General features: G+C 45.1%; 1 protein-coding gene across 1 annotated transcript; it reads left to right on the top strand.

The window, feature by feature from the left end:
* Positions 1 to 843: 843 nt before the first annotated feature.
* Positions 844 to 13,415, top strand: LOC106606227 (actin-related protein 2/3 complex subunit 1A-A). The gene is made up of 10 exons (XM_045719599.1): positions 844 to 1,064; positions 1,918 to 2,061; positions 4,192 to 4,296; positions 5,131 to 5,353; positions 5,819 to 5,926; positions 7,327 to 7,533; positions 9,244 to 9,319; positions 9,688 to 9,878; positions 10,022 to 10,112; positions 12,930 to 13,415. Exons 2-10 carry the CDS (start codon positions 1,998 to 2,000, stop codon positions 12,933 to 12,935), a joined length of 1,071 nt encoding a protein of 356 aa, XP_045575555.1. The 5' UTR covers positions 844 to 1,064; positions 1,918 to 1,997; the 3' UTR covers positions 12,936 to 13,415.
* The last annotated feature ends 3,647 nt before the right edge of the window (positions 13,416 to 17,062 follow it).

The following is a 17,062-nucleotide window of genomic DNA, read 5'->3' as shown; positions in this document are numbered from 1 at the left end:
CTCAGTTAAACTACTACAGGTGTACTGTTGAGGGAAAGTCTCAGTTAAACTACTACAGGTGTACTGTTGAGGGAAAGTCTCAGTTAAACTACTACAGGTGTACTGTTGAGGGAAAGTCTCAGTTAAACTACTACAGGTGTAGTGTTGAGGGAAAGTCTCAGTTAAACTACTACAGGTGTACTGTTGAGGGAAAGTCTCAGTTAAACTACTACAGGTGTAGTGTTGAGGGAAAGTCTCAGTTAAACTACTACAGGTGTAGTGTTGAGGGAAAGTCTCAGTTAAACTACTACAGGTGTACTGTTGAGGGAAAGTCTCAGTTAAACTACTACAGGTGTACTGTTGAGGGAAAGTCACAGTTAAACTACTACAGGTGTACTGTTGAGGGAAAGTCACAGTTAAACTACTACAGGTGTAGTGTTGAGGGAAAGTCTCAGTTAAACTACTACAGGTGTACTGTTGAGGGAAAGTCTCAGTTAAACTACTACAGGTGTACTGTTGAGGGAAAGTCTCAGTTAAACTACTACAGGTGTACTGTTGAGGGAAAGTCTCAGTTAAACTACTACAGGTGTACTGTTGAGGGAAAGTCTCAGTTAAACTACTACAGGTGTACTGTTGAGGGAAAGTCTCAGTTAAACTACTACAGGTGTACTGTTGAGGGAAAGTCTCAGTTAAACTACTACAGGTGTACTGTTGAGGGAAAGTCTCAGTTAAACTACTACAGGTGTAGTGTTGAGGGAAAGTCTCAGTTAAACTACTACAGGTGTACTGTTGAGGGAAAGTTATCTGACAGTATGCGTGTTATCTTCATCCTCCACCAACCTTTGTCCCAGGTGCTTGCGCAATAGCTGAATACGCAGACACACCCTCTCTCTCTCCTCCTTCTCTCTCTGTGTGTCTCTCAATCTCGCTCTACTTCCTCTTCTTGTGTCCTCTCCAGTCCTGCCCTGCACTGCTTCATTCGTGTCGACTGCCCAGAGTCCGCGAATACAACCCTGCTACAACCACACACACAGAGACGTTGTTTGACATCATCTTATCGTTCCTGTCCACTGGAGGAAGGAGAGGTAGGAGGGAGAGACTGGTTTTGGTTGACATTTCCTTGTTTCTTAGTTGCATTGGGTTTCTTATGGTTTTCTATGGCGTGGTCTTTCCTGTTTGACTGTGTGTCTGTGTCTGTGTCTGTGTCTGTGGCTGTGTGTGTGTGTTTGTGTTTGATCTCTATGCTAATTAAGTGTGATAAGAAAGCACTCTCAGTTCAGTTCCTTGTCAGATACTGGGACTGGGAGGCATTGCAGAAAGGTCTTATAATGCCACGTATCAAGGGCATCAAGAATGTAGGAGTGACAGTATGAGAGGCATAGAGCAATGGAGGCCAATAGAGCAGGAAATGAAGGGTATGCAATGGAACCAGTCTAATGTTGTTGTGCATAGGATCAATCAGAAAGTCCTTCTGGTCCTCTGAGTGTCTCCCACCAAGTGGAAGGAAGATACAAATCTCTACCTATACAAAAATATATACTGTAGGGTTGATTGTATCTGAATCCAATGGTTTTTCCCACTATGTCAACACAGCTAGCGGGCCAGAACAACCATGTAAAGATGAAAGGTAGCCATTATGTGTTTACAAAGTATGTGCCAACACTGACGACCAACATCAGCAGTTAGTTTCCTTGCTCAACTCATTGCTCAACTCAACAAAAGTCGATGCTCAACTTAATATTGACCTAAACGGGCACGATTATAGTAAGATACAACTAAAAACAATTCAGACATTCATCCAGTTTCTGAAATACACTGGGGGTTGAGTTGCTTCGGGGCAAATTTGCCTCCTAGAGTATAGCCTAGGCCTACAATCTAACTTTATCTAACCCAATCTTTCTCACTTTTAACCCTCCCTTCCTGGTTTTACTACAATAGAGTTCCAACCAATCCCTGACAAGAAGAAGACATTCCGATCCCAGCCACATTCCAGAACCCTGTGGAACCCTTGTTGAAGCATGTCCCTGTACAGCTTTGGGCTGGAGCCTCTCTCCTGCCATGCCTGGAATAAGGACAGGACACGTAAGTAGTCCTGCAGTAATACTTAAACCAGTCTGCCCGCATTTCAACACGCACACACACACACACACGCACACGCACACGCACACGCACACGCACACGCACACGCACACACACACACACACACACACACACACACACACACACACACCTCTCTTTCTCCCAGTCTATACCTCCATTAGCTGGCCTGCTGACTCCTCGGATGAGTCCCAAATTCCCTATACAGTGCACTACCTTTTGACCAGGGCCCATAGGGTTCTAGTCATACGTAGTGCACTATGTAGCGAATAGGGTGCCCATTGAGACGCAAACCCCTCGTGTTGCTTGCTGTCTGCAGATGCACTTCCTCTTCCTCCTCTAATTGCTGTCCATTAAAATTGTCTGAAGATCTGGGGAATGTGATTATCAACAGAGGAAATGTAGCAGAGATATAAGGAGCTCCGTACTGTAGTGTGGGCCCAAATGGTACCCTATTCCCTATATAGTGCACTACTTTTGATCAGGACCCAAAGAGCATTATGTAGGGAATAGGGTGCCATTTGGGAGACATTGGACTTCACTCTTCTTCTTCTTCTTCTTTGTCTCCTTTACTAGTCTAACTCAACCCTTTAGTATTCTCTTAAAGTACAAAGATGTAACATGAACATTGTGATTTATCTACAGTATCCTACATTAAACAACTTATCTTTGATGTAGAGAGAAATTGTAGGTAAACATGCTAATCTCGTCTGAAGCCGGATCTCCCTCTATCCAACGTCTATATGCAGTAGCAATTGAGCCTGGGGACAAGGTTAGCAAAATGCTATTGCTACACAGCAAATTGGCCAATGTTACCTAATGTTGATTTTTTTCAGTGTAACATTTCTAGTGTTGTTTCAGGTGTTAAATTAACTCTATTAGTGTAGACAATCCCAGTGTTGATTGTGAGAGTGTGATTGTGCCAGTTTTACCAGAGATCATTATATAATGACTAGAGGCTAACAATGGGAGCCATTGTCCCAAAGGCGGGAAGGCAGGAAGTCTGTTTATCAGTCTGCTCATTAAGCCCACAGAAACACATTGAATTACGCTGTATTCCTGCGTGGACAGATTTTGATGAGAGTGAAATCTCTCGCTTTGCCTCTTCCTCTCTGGTTTTACTCTGTGGAGAGTATAATGTTCCCATCAAAACCATGGCCATCATTATCATATTTCCCAGCATGCTCTACTGCAGGTTGATTTTTTTTTTTAGGATTGTTTTTTGATACCTTTGTTTTTGCTTGTACACTGATTGATTGATTCATATTATGCTACTCAAAGACAAATACCATACCTTTTTCAAATGAATCGAATCACTTAATTTGATTTTTTGCACCCGTTACTGAAATGATTGTTCCCTTTTTAAATGACTTACGTACTCTCCTCACAATGTTGCTCACCCTGGCAGTCATTATGTCTGGGTTCCAATAGGAATTACACATCACTTTGCAAACCAGCATAGTGTGACTTGCAGGTAGAGTTGGCATCATTTCCAGAATTGTCAGAAATCGTGGTTGGAAGATTCCTGGAAATGGGAGGAGAAAATCTGGAATCCTTCAACCAGGATATCTGGGAATTTTGGCCTGTAAACCATGAGTTTCAGGCCTTTTTATTATGGTGAAACTAAGCCTAATTGGTGTAATTGTTAAAAAATACTTTGAGGTGTCATTGCAAACACCATTGGTGAAAACTATATACACTTCCTGGTGTTAAATATGAGGTGTTCTTGCATAACACTAAAAGTGCTAATTTCCTTTAACAGTGATTTAACACTGAAAAGTGTGGACACTTATACACACTGGTCCAGTGTTGAACTGAATTTTCTGTGTATACATATACAATGTACTGTATGTTTCTGTACGTGTTGTATTTGATACATCAATGCATTATAGACATCTCTCATCCACATAATATGCAATGTTGTGTGTGTCTGTGTGCGCTTGCGTGTGTGTGTGTGCCACTGTCAATCAGCATGTTTCTATCCATTACACATTAGTTACATGTTAATCAAGATGATGTAGAGATGTAGAGATGTCTCTCCCCTCAGCAGATATTGCTGTGTATTAGTTGTTGTTAATCAAGATATTGTAGTAACTTAATGGTGTCTATCTCCAGAGATTGCTGTCAGCCCCAACAGCAGTGTGGTGATCATCTATGAGAAGAAGGGGAACGAGTGGGCCAAGATCCACGAGCTGACTGAGCACAGTGGACGAATCACAGGTACCCACATACAATGAGACCCAAATGGCTCCCTATTCCCTACAGTGTACTAGTGCAGACCAGGGCCCTATTCCCTATAGTGTACTAGTGTAGACCAGGGCCCTATTCCCTATAGTGTACTAGTGTAGACCAGCGCCCTATTCCCTATAGTGTACTAGTGTAGACCGGGGCCCTATTCCCTATAGTGTACTAGTGTAGACCGGGGCCCTATTCCCTATAGTGTACTAGTGTAGACCGGGGCCCTATTCCCTATAGTGTACTAGTGTAGACCGGGGCCCTATTCCCTATAGTGTACTAGTGTAGACCGGGGCCCTATTCCCTATAGTGTACTAGTGTAGACCAGGGCCCTATTCCCTATAGTGTACTAGTGTAGACCGGGGCCCTATTCCCTATAGTGTACTAGTGTAGACCGGGGCCCTATTCCCTATAGTGTACTAGTGTAGACCGGGGCCCTATTCCCTATAGTGTACTAGTGTAGACCGGGGCCCTATTCCCTATAGTGTACTAGTGTAGACCAGGGCCCTATTCCCTATAGTGTACTAGTGTAGACCAGGGCCCATAGGCCGTTTGGGACTCAGCCATAGACAGCAAGGAAGTGAAACATCATTGGTTAGTCAGTAACTCCACTGAACACACACACACACACACACACACACACACACACACACACACACACACACACACACACACACACACACACACACACACACACACACACACACACACACACACACACACACACACACACACAGGATGCTAGCCTGAACATGTTGCATCATGGGATTCCAACTGCATCATTCTCTTCATTGTCTCCTTCTCCTAAAAACCTTCCAGGCATCGACTGGGCTCCGGATTCGAACCGCATCGTGACGTGTGCATCGGACCGTAATGCGTACGTGTGGACCCTGAAGGACAAGGTGTGGAAGCCCACTCTGGTGTTGGTGAGGATCAACCGGGCTGCTACCTTTGTCAAGTGGTCCCCTCTGGAGAATAAGTTTGCCCTGGGCAGCGGAGCTCGCCTCATCTCTGTCTGCTACTTCGAGAAGGAGAACGACTGGTGAGAGACACGGAACACATTCAGACAGACAGACAGACAGACAGACAGACAGACAGACAGACAGACAGACAGACAGACAGACAGACAGACAGACAGACAGACAGACAGACAGACAGACAGACAGACGGACGGACGGACGGTCAGTCAGTCAGCCAGCCGCTCGCTCACTCACTCACTCACTCACTCACTCACTCACTCACTCACTCACTCACTCACTCACTCACTCACTCACTCACTCACTCACTCACTCACTTTCACTCTCACTGTACCCTCTTACTAATACTGTTACTACAGTAGTACACTATAGGCTGGAAGTGAGGCACCATTTGAGATGTTCCCAGAAATAATCTACTGTGACCTTTCCCCTCTGACCTGTTATGGCTCAGTAGCGTCTTGAGATTTGTCCAGTATGAATCTATTGCAACCTTTGACCTTTGAGACCTCTGTGACCTCTGGCCCCTGCAGGTGGCTCAGTAAGCACATAAAGAAGAGCATCCGGTCCACAGTGATGTGTCTGGACTGGCACCCCAACAACATCCTGCTGGCTGCTGGGTCCTCTGACTTCCACTGCAGGTCAGAACCAACAGATAGTAACTGTCTCTAAGGCTTCCACTGAGTGACCACAGGTCAGAACCAACAGATAGTAACTGTCTCTAAGGCTTCCACTGCAGGTCAGAACCAACAGATAGTAACTGTCTCTAAGGCTTCCACTGCAGGTCAGAACCAACAGATAGTAACTGTCTCTAAGGCTTCCACTGCAGGTCAGAACCAACAGATAGTAACTGTCTCTAAGGCTTCCACTGCAGGTCAGAACCAACAGATAGTAACTGTCTCTAAGGCTTCCACTGCAGGTCAGAACCAACAGATAGTAACTGTCTCTAAGGCTTCCACTGCAGGTCAGAACCAACAGATAGTAACTGTCTCTAAGGCTTCCACTGCAGGTCAGAACCAACAGATAGTAACTGTCTCTAAGGCATCCACTGCAGGTCAGAACCAACAGATAGTAACTGTCTCTAAGGCTTCCACTGCAGGTCAGAACCAACAGATAGTAACTGTCTCTAAGGCTTCCACTGCAGGTCAGAACCAACAGATAGTAACTGTCTCTAAGGCTTCCACTGCAGGTCAGAACCAACAGATAGTAACTGTCTTTAAGGCTTCCACTGCAGGTCAGAACCAACAGATAGTAACTGTCTCTAAGGCTTCCACTGCAGGTCAGAACCAACAGATAGTAACTGTCTCTAAGGCTTCCACTGCAGGTCAGAACCAACAGATAGTAACTGTCTCTAAGGCTTCCACTGCAGGTCAGAACCAACAGATAGTAACTGTCTCTAAGGCTTCCACTGCAGGTCAGAACCAACAGATAGTAACTGTCTCTAAGGCTTCCACTGCAGGTCAGAACCAACAGATAGTAACTGTCTCTAAGGCTGTTGATGCTATTGTTTGGCTGATTCTTATTTATTCAACCTTTAGCTAGGTAATTATCGGGTCAGATTATTTATTTTCTAATGCTTGGTCAAGGAGCTGTTACAAAAATATGACAATATAATTACATCTGCACAGCACTTCTGCTTGATAAACCCTGCACCACCTTGGAATTGAATCTGATGTCATTTCGCAAACAATTCTGCCATAGTTTAGTGTTTTCCCACAACAGGTTTCTTTACCAAGCAATCTTAGAAAAGAGGTGCTATCTAGACTCTAAAAGGGTGATTCGGCTGTCAAGTGGAACCAAAAATGGTTCTTCTATGGGGACAGCTGAAGAACCCCTTTTTTCTAGGTGTGAGTCATAATATCGTGGTTGAATTTTTTATACCGATGTATATGCCGTCTGTTATTACTATAACAGTATTTAAAAATACTCTCTCACACGTTCTATCTCTCTCTTTGTGATAAAAATAAGCAGGTAATGTTGTGCGAGCCGGGTCGGCCTATAGTGATACAAACATGACAATTCCCAAATTCTCTTCATGCAGGATCTTCTCTGCCTACATCAAGGAAATCGAGGACAAGCCAGGCCCGACAGCGTGGGGGGCTAAGATGCCATTTGGGGAGATGCTGCTGGAGACCAAGGACTGTGGAGGTTGGGTACACAGTGTCTCCTTCTCCCCCAGCGGAGACCACCTGGCCTGGGTCGCTCACAACAGCAGCATCAGTGTGGCTGACGCCACCCAGGGGAAAGAGTGAGTGAAAGAGTGAAGGGATAAAAGAGTGAAGGGGTGAAAGAGTGAAGGGATGAAAGAGTGAAAGAGTGAAGGCGTGAAAGAGTGAAGGGGTGAAAGAGTGAAGGGGTAAGAGTGAAGGGGTGAAAGAGTGAAGGGGTGAAAGAGTGAAGGGGTGAAAGAGTGAAGGGATGAAAGAGTGAAGGAGTGAAAGAGTGAAGGAGTGAAAGAGTGAAGGAGTGAAAGAGTGAAGGGATGAAAGCGTGAAAGAGTGAAGGGGTGAAAGAGTGAAGGGGTGAAAGAGTGAAAGAGTGAAGGGGTGAAAGAGTGAAGGGGTGAAGGGGTGAAAGAGTGAAGGGGTGAAAGAGTGAAAGGATGAAAGAGTGAAGGGGTGAAAGAGTGAAGGAATGAAAGAGTGAAGGAGTGAAGAAGTGAAAGAGTGAACAGGTGAAAGAGTGAAGCGGTGAAAGAGTGAAGGAGTGAAAGAGTGAAGGGATGAAAGAGTGAAAGAGTGAAGCGATGAAAGAGTGAAGGGATGAAAGAGTGAAGGGGTGAAAGAGTGAAGGGGTGAAAGAGTGAAAGAGTGAAGGGGTGAAAGAGTGAAGGGGTGAAAGAGTGAAGGAGTGAAAGAGAGAAGGGATGAAAGAGTGAAAGAGTGAAGGGGTGAAAGAGTGAAGGGGTGAAAGAGTGAAGGGGTGAAAGAGTGAAGGGGTGAAAGAGTGAAGGGATGAAAGAGTGGAAGAGTGAAGGGGTGAAAGAGTGAAGGGATGAAAGAGTGAAGGGGTGAAAGAGTGAAGGAGTGAAAGAGTGAAGGGATGAAAGAGTGAAAGAGTGAAGGGGTGAAAGAGTGAAGGGATGAAAGAGTGAAGGAGTGAAAGAGTGAAGGAGTGAAAGAGTGAAGGGATGAAAGCGTGAAAGAGTGAAAGGGTGAAAGAGTGAAGTGTGAAAGAGTGAAGGAGTGAAGAAGTGAAAGAGTGAACGGGTGAAAGAGTGAAGCGGTGAAAGAGTGAAGGAGTGAAAGAGTGAAGGAGTGAAGAAGTGAAAGAGTGAACGGGTGAAAGAGTGAAGCGGTGAAAGAGTGAAGGAGTGAAAGAGTGAAGGGATGAAAGAGTGAAAGAGTGAAAGAGTGAAAGAGTGAAGGGGTGAAAGAGTGAAGGGGTGAAAGAGTGAAGGGATGAAGGGGTGAAAGAGTGAAAGAGTGAAGGGGTGAAAGAGTGAAGGAGTGAAAGAGAGAAGGGATGAAAGACTGAAAGAGTTAAGGGGTGAAAGCGTAAAAGAGTGAAGAGGTGAAAGAGTGAAAGTGTGAAAGAGTGAAGGGATGAAAGAGTGAAAGAGTGAAGGGGTGAAAGAGTGAAAGTGTGAAAGGGTGAAAGAGTGAAGGGATGAAAGAGTTAAAGAGAGAAGGGGTGAAAGAGTGAATGTGAAAGGGACAAATTATAAGGCAGACGCTACCCAGGGGAAAGAGTGAGTAGCTATCACTGACAGAAAGGGTCCTTCTCAGTCTTTTCCTCCACTACTGGTGTCCTCTCGCCTCACCTCCTGAAAATGGAAAAGGGAAGCCATTAGAGCCTTGGAGGAGATCCTTGAAAAGGAACCTTGGGTCCTTCTGATGTTCTGAGGAAGAGGCTAGGAGAAGGGATGTGAGGAATCTTTCATTTAGAAATTCACACAAAGAGAGGAACATGTCATTGACCCCTGACTCTTGATCTCTGACCTTGTGTCGATTGACAGGGTGACTCAGCTGACAACGGACCGCCTACCTCTAGTGAGCGTGCTCTATGTCAGCCCCACAGAGATGGTTGCCGCGGTAAGAAAACACACCTCTCTCACTCTCTTCATTTGTGACCGACCAGAACCATAGCAAGGTTACTCAACATGTGAGCCTAGTTCACTGAACCACTTCCACCTGTGGGAGTTCATTGAAGAAATACACTGTCCCAGATGGAACACTGTCCCCTATATATAGGCTTTACAGGATCCCTTGTGGCATGGTATCCTACAGTTTGCTCCTATCGGTCCTGGTCAAAAGCAGTGCATTATATAAAGGCAATAGGGTTCCATTTGGGACTCAGCCATAAGGCAATATCATACATACCCTGCATACCTAATGTCTAAACCCTCTATGTTCCTATCATACATACCCTGCATATCTAATGTCTAAACCCTCTGTTTCAGGGCCATGACTGCTGTCCGTTTCAGTTCTCCTATAAGGGCCCAGGCAGTCTGAAGTTTGTTAAGAAGCTGGACATCCCCAAGCAGACCTCTAGGGGCAGCATGTCCGCCATGCAACACTTCCGCAATCTGGATAAGAAAGCTACTGATGATGAGAGCAACGAGCTGGGCTGCCTGCACCAGAACAGCATCACGTGAGGAGAGAGGGAGTGTGTGTGTGTTGTATGTGTGTTGTGTGTTGTGTGTGCCACATACACGTGTTTAGCAGATGTTATTGCGGGTGTAGCGAAATGCTTGTAAGTATACTGAATCTCTCTGCTCCTGTGTCTCCATCCAGTCAGCTGTGTATCGTGTCAGGAACTAAGGCCCACGTGGACAAGTACAGCAGTGTGGGTCTGGACGGAGCTATGGTCCTCTGGGACTTCAAGGTACTGCCTACATACACCACATATACAGCAGTATGTGGACACCCTGTCAAATGAGTAGATTTGGCTATTTCAGCCACACCCGTTGCTGACAGGTGTATAAAATCGAGCAGACAGCCATGCAATCTCCATAGACAAACATTGTCAGTAGAATGGCCTTACTGAAGAGCTCAGTGACTTTCAACATGGCACCATCATAGGATGCCACCTTTCCAACAAGTCAGTTTGTCAAATTTCTGACCTGCTAGAGCTGCCCTGGTCAACTGTAAGTGTTGTTATTGTGAAGTGGAAACGTCTAGGAGCAACAACGGCTCAGCTGTGAAGTGGTAGGCCACACAAGCTCACAGAACGGGACCGCCGAGTGCTGAAGCATGTAAAAATCGTTTGTCCTCAGTTGCAACACTCACTACCGAGTTCCAAACTACCTCTGGAAGCAACGTCAGCACAATAACTGTTCGTTGGGAGCTTCGTGAAATGGGTTTCCATGGCCGAGCAGCTGCACACAAACCTAAGATCACTGTGCACAGTACCAAGTGTCAGCTGGAGTGGTGTAAGGTTTGCAGCCATTGGACTCTGGAGCAGTGGAAACACGTTCTCTGGAGTGATGAATCACGCTTCACCATTTGGCAGTTCGACGGATGAATCTGGGTTTGGCGGATGCCAGGAGAACGCTACCTGCCCCAATACATAGTGCCAACTGTAAAGTTTAGTGGAGGAGGAATAATGGATTCGGGCTAGGCCCCTTAGTTCCAGTGAAGGGAAATCTTAACGCTACAGCATACAATGACATTCTAGAGGATTCTGTGCTTCCAACTTTGTGGCAACAGTTTGGGGAAGGCCCTTCCTGATTCAGCATGAAAATGCCCTCGTGCAAAGCGAGGTCCATACAGCAATGGTTTGTTGAGATCGATGTGGAAGAACTTGACTGGCTTGCAAAGAGCCCTGACCTCATACCATCAAGCCAGGCCTAATCGCCCAACATCAGAGCCCGACCTCACTAATGCTCTTGTGGCTGAATGTAAGCAAGTCCCCGCAGCAATGTTCCAGCCTTCCCAGAAGAGTGGAGGCTGTTGTAGCAGCAAAAGGGGGACCAACTCCATATTAATGCCCATGATTTTGGAATGAGATGTTTGACGAGCAGGTGTCCATATACTTTTGGCACATGACATGACATTCAGAGACTCAGGAACCAATGGAGATTCAGTACTCTACTCAGAGATCAATTCAAAGGCACAGGGTGCGTCTGAAATGGCACCCTCATCCATATTGTTATGAAATTATGTCTAGGAGTCCTAGTCCTAGCTACATGGTCTGTAACCTGACTCATTATGTCTAGGAGTCCTAGTCCTAGCTACCTGGTCTGTAACCTGACTCATTATGTCTAGGAGTCCTAGTTACATGGTCTGTAACCTGACTCATTATGTCTAGGGGTCCTAGTTACATGGTCTGTAACCTGACTCATTATGTCTAGGGGTCCTAGCTACATGGTCTATAACCTGACTCATTATGTCTAGGAGTCCTAGCTACATGGTCTGTAACCTGACTCATTAAGTCTAGGGGTCCTAGCTACATGGTCTGTAACCTGACTCATTATGTCTAGGAGTCCTAGTCCTAGCTACATGGTCTGTAACCTGACTCATTATGTCTAGGAGTCCTAGCTACATGGTCTGTAACCTGACTCATTATGTCTAGGGGTCCTAGTCCTAGCTACATGGTCTGTAACCTGGCTCATTATGTCTAGGGGTCCCAGCTACATGGTCTGTAACCTGACTCATTATGTCTAGGGGTCCCAGCTACATGGTCTGTAACCTGACTCATTATGTCTAGGGGTCCTAGCTACATGGTCTGTAACCTGACTCATTATGTCTAGGAGTCCTAGTCCTAGCTACATGGTCTGTAACCTGACTCATTATGTCTAGGAGTCCTAGCTACATGGTCTGTAACCTGACTCATTATGTCTAGGGGTACTAGCTACATGTAACCTGACTCATTATGTCTAGGGGTACTAGCTACATGTAACCTGACTCATTATGTCTAGGGGTACTAGCTACATGTAACCTGACTCATTATGTCTAGGGGTCCTAGCTACATGGTCTGTAACATGACTCATTATGTCTAGGAGTCCTAGTCCTAGCTACATGGTCTGTAACCTGACTCATTATGTCTAGGGGTACTAGCTACATGTAACCTGACTCATTATGTCTAGGGGTCCTAGCTACATGGTCTGTAACCTGACTCATTAAGTCTAGGGGTCCTAGCTACGTGGTCTGTAGCCTGAGCTGATGTGGGTATAGATGTGAGAAGTCAGCGTATTCAGCCAGATGTTGAAGGTACCCAGGATACAGCAACTTACCGAGATCAGGGCTAGCTCTATCTGGACCTCTTGGTCTGCCAGTCTAAGCAGATTATTCACATGTACATGGTGACAAAGTAAATATGTACAGAAACCACACTACAAAAATATATGCCCAACTAAAGAGGTTTTCTAACACAACAAAAACAAATCCAATCCGGCTGAGAGGCTTCTGTCCTCCTCTCTCTCCCGGACTGCCAATCACCTTCATTGGCTGCACCTGATGTGCTTATCAAGGCTTAGCTCAGCAACTAGACCCGGCTGCTGCCCCCTGGGGGAAGGAGTGTGGAAGTGTATCCTGGATAGTGTGTTTGCCTATGTTCCAACACTAACCTTTCCCCCATACCATTACACAGCATAGTGCACTACTGTTGACCAGAGCCTTATGGGTAAAACTCAGGCTGTTCTACTCTGTTTATATGACATGTATTAACCTGTTTTTCTTCTTCTCTCTGTTTTCCCTGCAGCACTGAGTTCATGGAGGTTGCTAGAGCCATATGCTGTGTCTTGCCATCTGTGCGGTCAGCATCACTCCAGCTGACCATGGGACTCACCACTACCAGTTGTTATTAACATCTACATTAAGCAGTTAGTCTCACCAGGGTTGGGGTCAATTCCATTTCAATTCCAGTCAATTCGGAAAGTAAACCAAATTCCAATTCCGATTAAAAAAAAATGTTCCTCATTGAAAAGCATTGAAGAGAATTGGAATTTCAGTGTACTTTCTGAATTGACTGGAATTGAAATGGAATTGACCCCAACACAGAGTCACACCACTGTCAGGTGACCTATTATTTTACACAGATAGATGTGTTGTCATGTGTATTCATTATCAACTGGAACAGAAGACGCTTCTGCAGCTTCAAGATGTTTTGCAATAAATCATGTTGCTTTGTGCTGGGTTTCAATCAATTAATCAATATTTTTGAGTAAATTAAAATGCTTTCTACAGATTCTGGTGGACTGAGTTTTCATATTGTACTGTGATAAAGGAACTCACATCCAAGTGGAACGTTTGGTGCATATTTCTAATACTGTAATAAGACATATTATAATATAAATCATAATGTCCATCCCTGGCTGAGTGCTACACTTCAACAAGGTATTGTGTCTATGGCAGTATGGCTACAGTGAATCTACACTCCGGAACTGTTATAAATGGTACAAAGTACAATATAAATATACAAAATACAAAGTAGCATGTGTAAGCAAAAGGCTGCTGCAGGTGCTTGAGGGTCGCTCAAGGAGAAGTCAAGGAAGGTCAATGTTTTGCCAGCTGTTACTACTGTGAATTAATAGCTTTTCTTGTCTATCTCCGCCCACTGTGACCTCCGCCCTCTGTGACCACCGCCCACTGGTTTGAGTTCTCCATGAATAACAACATGCAGAGCTACTAGCTACTAGAGAGGAAGAGGCGGAGCCAGAGGGTTTACTCACGTCAAAGTCTGTCCACGGGGAATACGGCGTTATTCACTGTGTTTCTATAGGTTTAACAAGCACATCGATAGATAGCTTGTCACCTGACTTCCCGCATTTGGGACAACAACTCATTATATACAGTATCTCTCCTACTACTGCATAGATTTAAACTAGGGGCGTTACCCGACCTCCCTTTCCCCAAGAGGAGCCAATCAAGACAAACCTTTTTTTCCACCTGACCATAGATAATGATAGATAAAGCACTGAGTATGCAAATCATTTAAGAACACCTGCTCTGTCCATGACATAGACTGACCAGGTGAATCCAGGTGAAAGATATGATCCCTTATTGATGTCACTTGTTAAATCCACTTCAATCAGTGTAGATGAAGGGGAGGAGACAGGTTAAAGAAGGATTTTTAAGCCTTGAGACAATTGAGACATGGATTGTGTATGTGTTCCATTCAGAGGGTGAATGGGAAAGACAACATATTTAAGTGCCTTTGAATGGGGTAGGGTATTAGGTGCCAGGCGCACCGGTTTGTGTCAAGAACTGCAACGCTGCTGGGTTTTTCACGCTCAACAGTTTCCCGTGTGTATCAAGAATGGTCCACCACCCAAAGGACATCCAGCCAACTGGACACAACTGTGGGAAGCATTTTAGTCCACATGGGCCAGCATCCCTGTGGAACCCTTTCAACACCTTGTAGAGTCCATGCCCCGACGAATTGAGGCTGTTCTGAGGGCCAACTCAACATGACGAAGGTGTTCCTAATGTTTGGTATACTCAGTGTATGCAGTAGTTATTAAGCAATAAGGCCCGAGGGGGTGTGGTATATGACCAATATACCACGGCTAAGGGCTGTTCTTATCATGATGCAATGCAGAGTGGCTGGATACAGCCATTAGCTGTGGTATATTTGCCATATACCACAAACCCCCGAGGTGCCTTATTGCTATTATAAACTGGTTACCAACGTAATTACAGCAGTAAAAATACATGTTTTGTCATACCCGGTCTGATTTACCACATCTTTCAGCCAATCAGCATTAAGGGTTCAAACCACCTAGTTTATAATTCCCATTATAGCATCTGTGTGTTTGGGGCAGCGCCATTGAGGCAATCTCCATTTTGAAGTAGTACATTGAGGGAGGGATCAGCCAATGAATTTGGAAGTCCCACCCAGTTGACTACATTAATATGGTGGAAGCCAAGAATGTCTATTATTTAGTCAAGTGACCGCTCTAACAATGGAAATACATGTCTTCAAAGATGGAAGGCAGGCGGGAGGAGGCGAGATCAGGTGGGACCATTCTAGCCAATGAGAGGGCAGATACACATGTGAACAGGCCATAGAGATCGACAGAGGACTCGTCTTTGTACCTGTGCCATTAAGATGTAAAGACGACGCTGCAGTAAAGCCTTTTCATGGGCTCCAGACCAATTCGGATATTTAGTCTGTTTTTTTTCTTCCCCCGCTGATCTTAACTTTTTATTTTACATAATGTCTCCGCCTTCATTTCCTATGACCGAAAACAGCTTCTGGACATCTGAACAGTGATCACTAACCTACAATGTGGATGACAGTTTTCTACTTCAACGAGTTGGCAGCTCTGGACGTTCTGCTTCCTCCGGACCAGGCCCTAATTCCCCCAGGAACTCGGAAAAGGAAGTGACGGCGCAAGAAGAGGCAGAAGAGTCGGCATCCTGACGAGACTACGTTGGCGTGAAAATAAACCGCCTATACACTCCATTCTATTGGCGAACGTACAGTCACTGAAGAACAAGCTGGACGAGTTCCGTTAGAGACTATCCTATCAACGTGACCTGAACAGCTGTAATATTGTGTGATTTTCTGAGTCGTGGCTGAACAAGGACATGGATAATATACATCTAGCTGGTTTTTCCATACATCGTCAAGACCGGATGGCAGCCTCGGGTAAAGATGAGGGGGGGGAGTCTCTTTATTAGCTGGTGCGTGAACTCTAATGTTAAGGAAGTCTTGAGTTGTTTTGCTTGTGTGAGTTAGAATACCTCATGATAAGCTGCAGACCATACTATTTACCAAGAAAGTTTGCTTCTATATTTTTTCGTAGATATCTATTTACCACCACAAACCGATGCTGGCACTAAGATTGTATTCAATGAGCTGTATAGGACCAAAAGCAAACAACAAAATGCACATCCAGAGGCGGCACTTCTCGTTCATCGTGATTTTAATGCAGGGAAACTGAAATATGTTTTACCTCATTTCTACCAGCATTTCACTTGTGCAACTAACTCTAGATAACCTTTACTCCACACACAGAAATGCATACAAGGCTCTCCCCTGCCCTCCCTTTGGCAAATCTGATCATAACGCCTGATTCCTCCTGATTCCTGTTTCCAAGCAAAAACTAAAACAGGAAGTACCAGCGATGCGTTCAATACTGAAGTGGTGGAATAAAGTGGATGCTAAGCTACAGGACAGTTTCGCTAGCACAGACTGGAATATGTTCTGGGATTCATCTGATAACATTGAGGAGTTTACCACATCAGTCACAGGCTTCATTAATAAGTGCATTGATGACGTCATCCCCACAGTGTACCGTACGAACATATCCCAACCAGAAGCCATGGATTACAGGCAACATCCACACTGAGCCAAAGGCTAGAGCTGCCGCTTTCAAGGAACGGAAATCCTGCTACGACCTCCGATGAGTCATCAAACAGGCAAAGTCTCAATATAGGACTAAAATCGGATCACGCTATGTCGGCTATTATGCTCGTCTGATTTGGGAGGGCTTGCAAACTATCACGGATTACAAAGGGAAACCCAGCCGCGAGCTGCCCAGTTATGCAAGCCTACCAGACAAGCTAAATGCCTTCTATGCTCGCTTTTAGGCAAGCAACACTGAACCATGCATAAGAGCACCACCTGTTCCGGACGACTGTGTGATCTCGCTCTCTGTAACCGATGTGAGTAAGACCTTCAAGGCCGTGAGGCCAGACAGATTACCAGGATGCATATTCAGAGCATGTGCTGACCAGCTGGCAAGTGACTTCACTGACATTTTCAACCTCTCCCTGACCCAGTCTGTAATATCTACATGTTTCCAACACACCACCATAGTCCCTGTGCCCAAGAACGTCAAGGTAACCTGTCTAAATGACTATCTCCCTGTAGCACTTACATCTGTA

The sequence above is a fragment of the Salmo salar genome, chromosome ssa06 (genome assembly GCF_905237065.1).
Source record: "Salmo salar chromosome ssa06, Ssal_v3.1, whole genome shotgun sequence".
Taxonomy (NCBI): Eukaryota; Metazoa; Chordata; class Actinopteri; order Salmoniformes; family Salmonidae; genus Salmo; species Salmo salar.
Note: the sequence above shows the minus strand (reverse complement) of the source record. Positions and strands in the feature narration are given on the sequence as shown.

Bases quoted from the DNA above. Each gene is read 5' to 3' on its own strand.
- LOC106606227 (XM_045719599.1), top strand. From the start codon at position 1,998: ATGTCCCTGTACAGCTTTGGGCTGGAGCCTCTCTCCTGCCATGCCTGG. The intron at 5,354-5,818 runs GTGAGAGACACG...TGGCCCCTGCAG, and splicing joins TTCGAGAAGGAGAACGACTG to GTGGCTCAGTAAGCACATAA. The intron at 7,534-9,243 runs GTGAGTGAAAGA...GTCGATTGACAG, and splicing joins GACGCCACCCAGGGGAAAGA to GGTGACTCAGCTGACAACGG.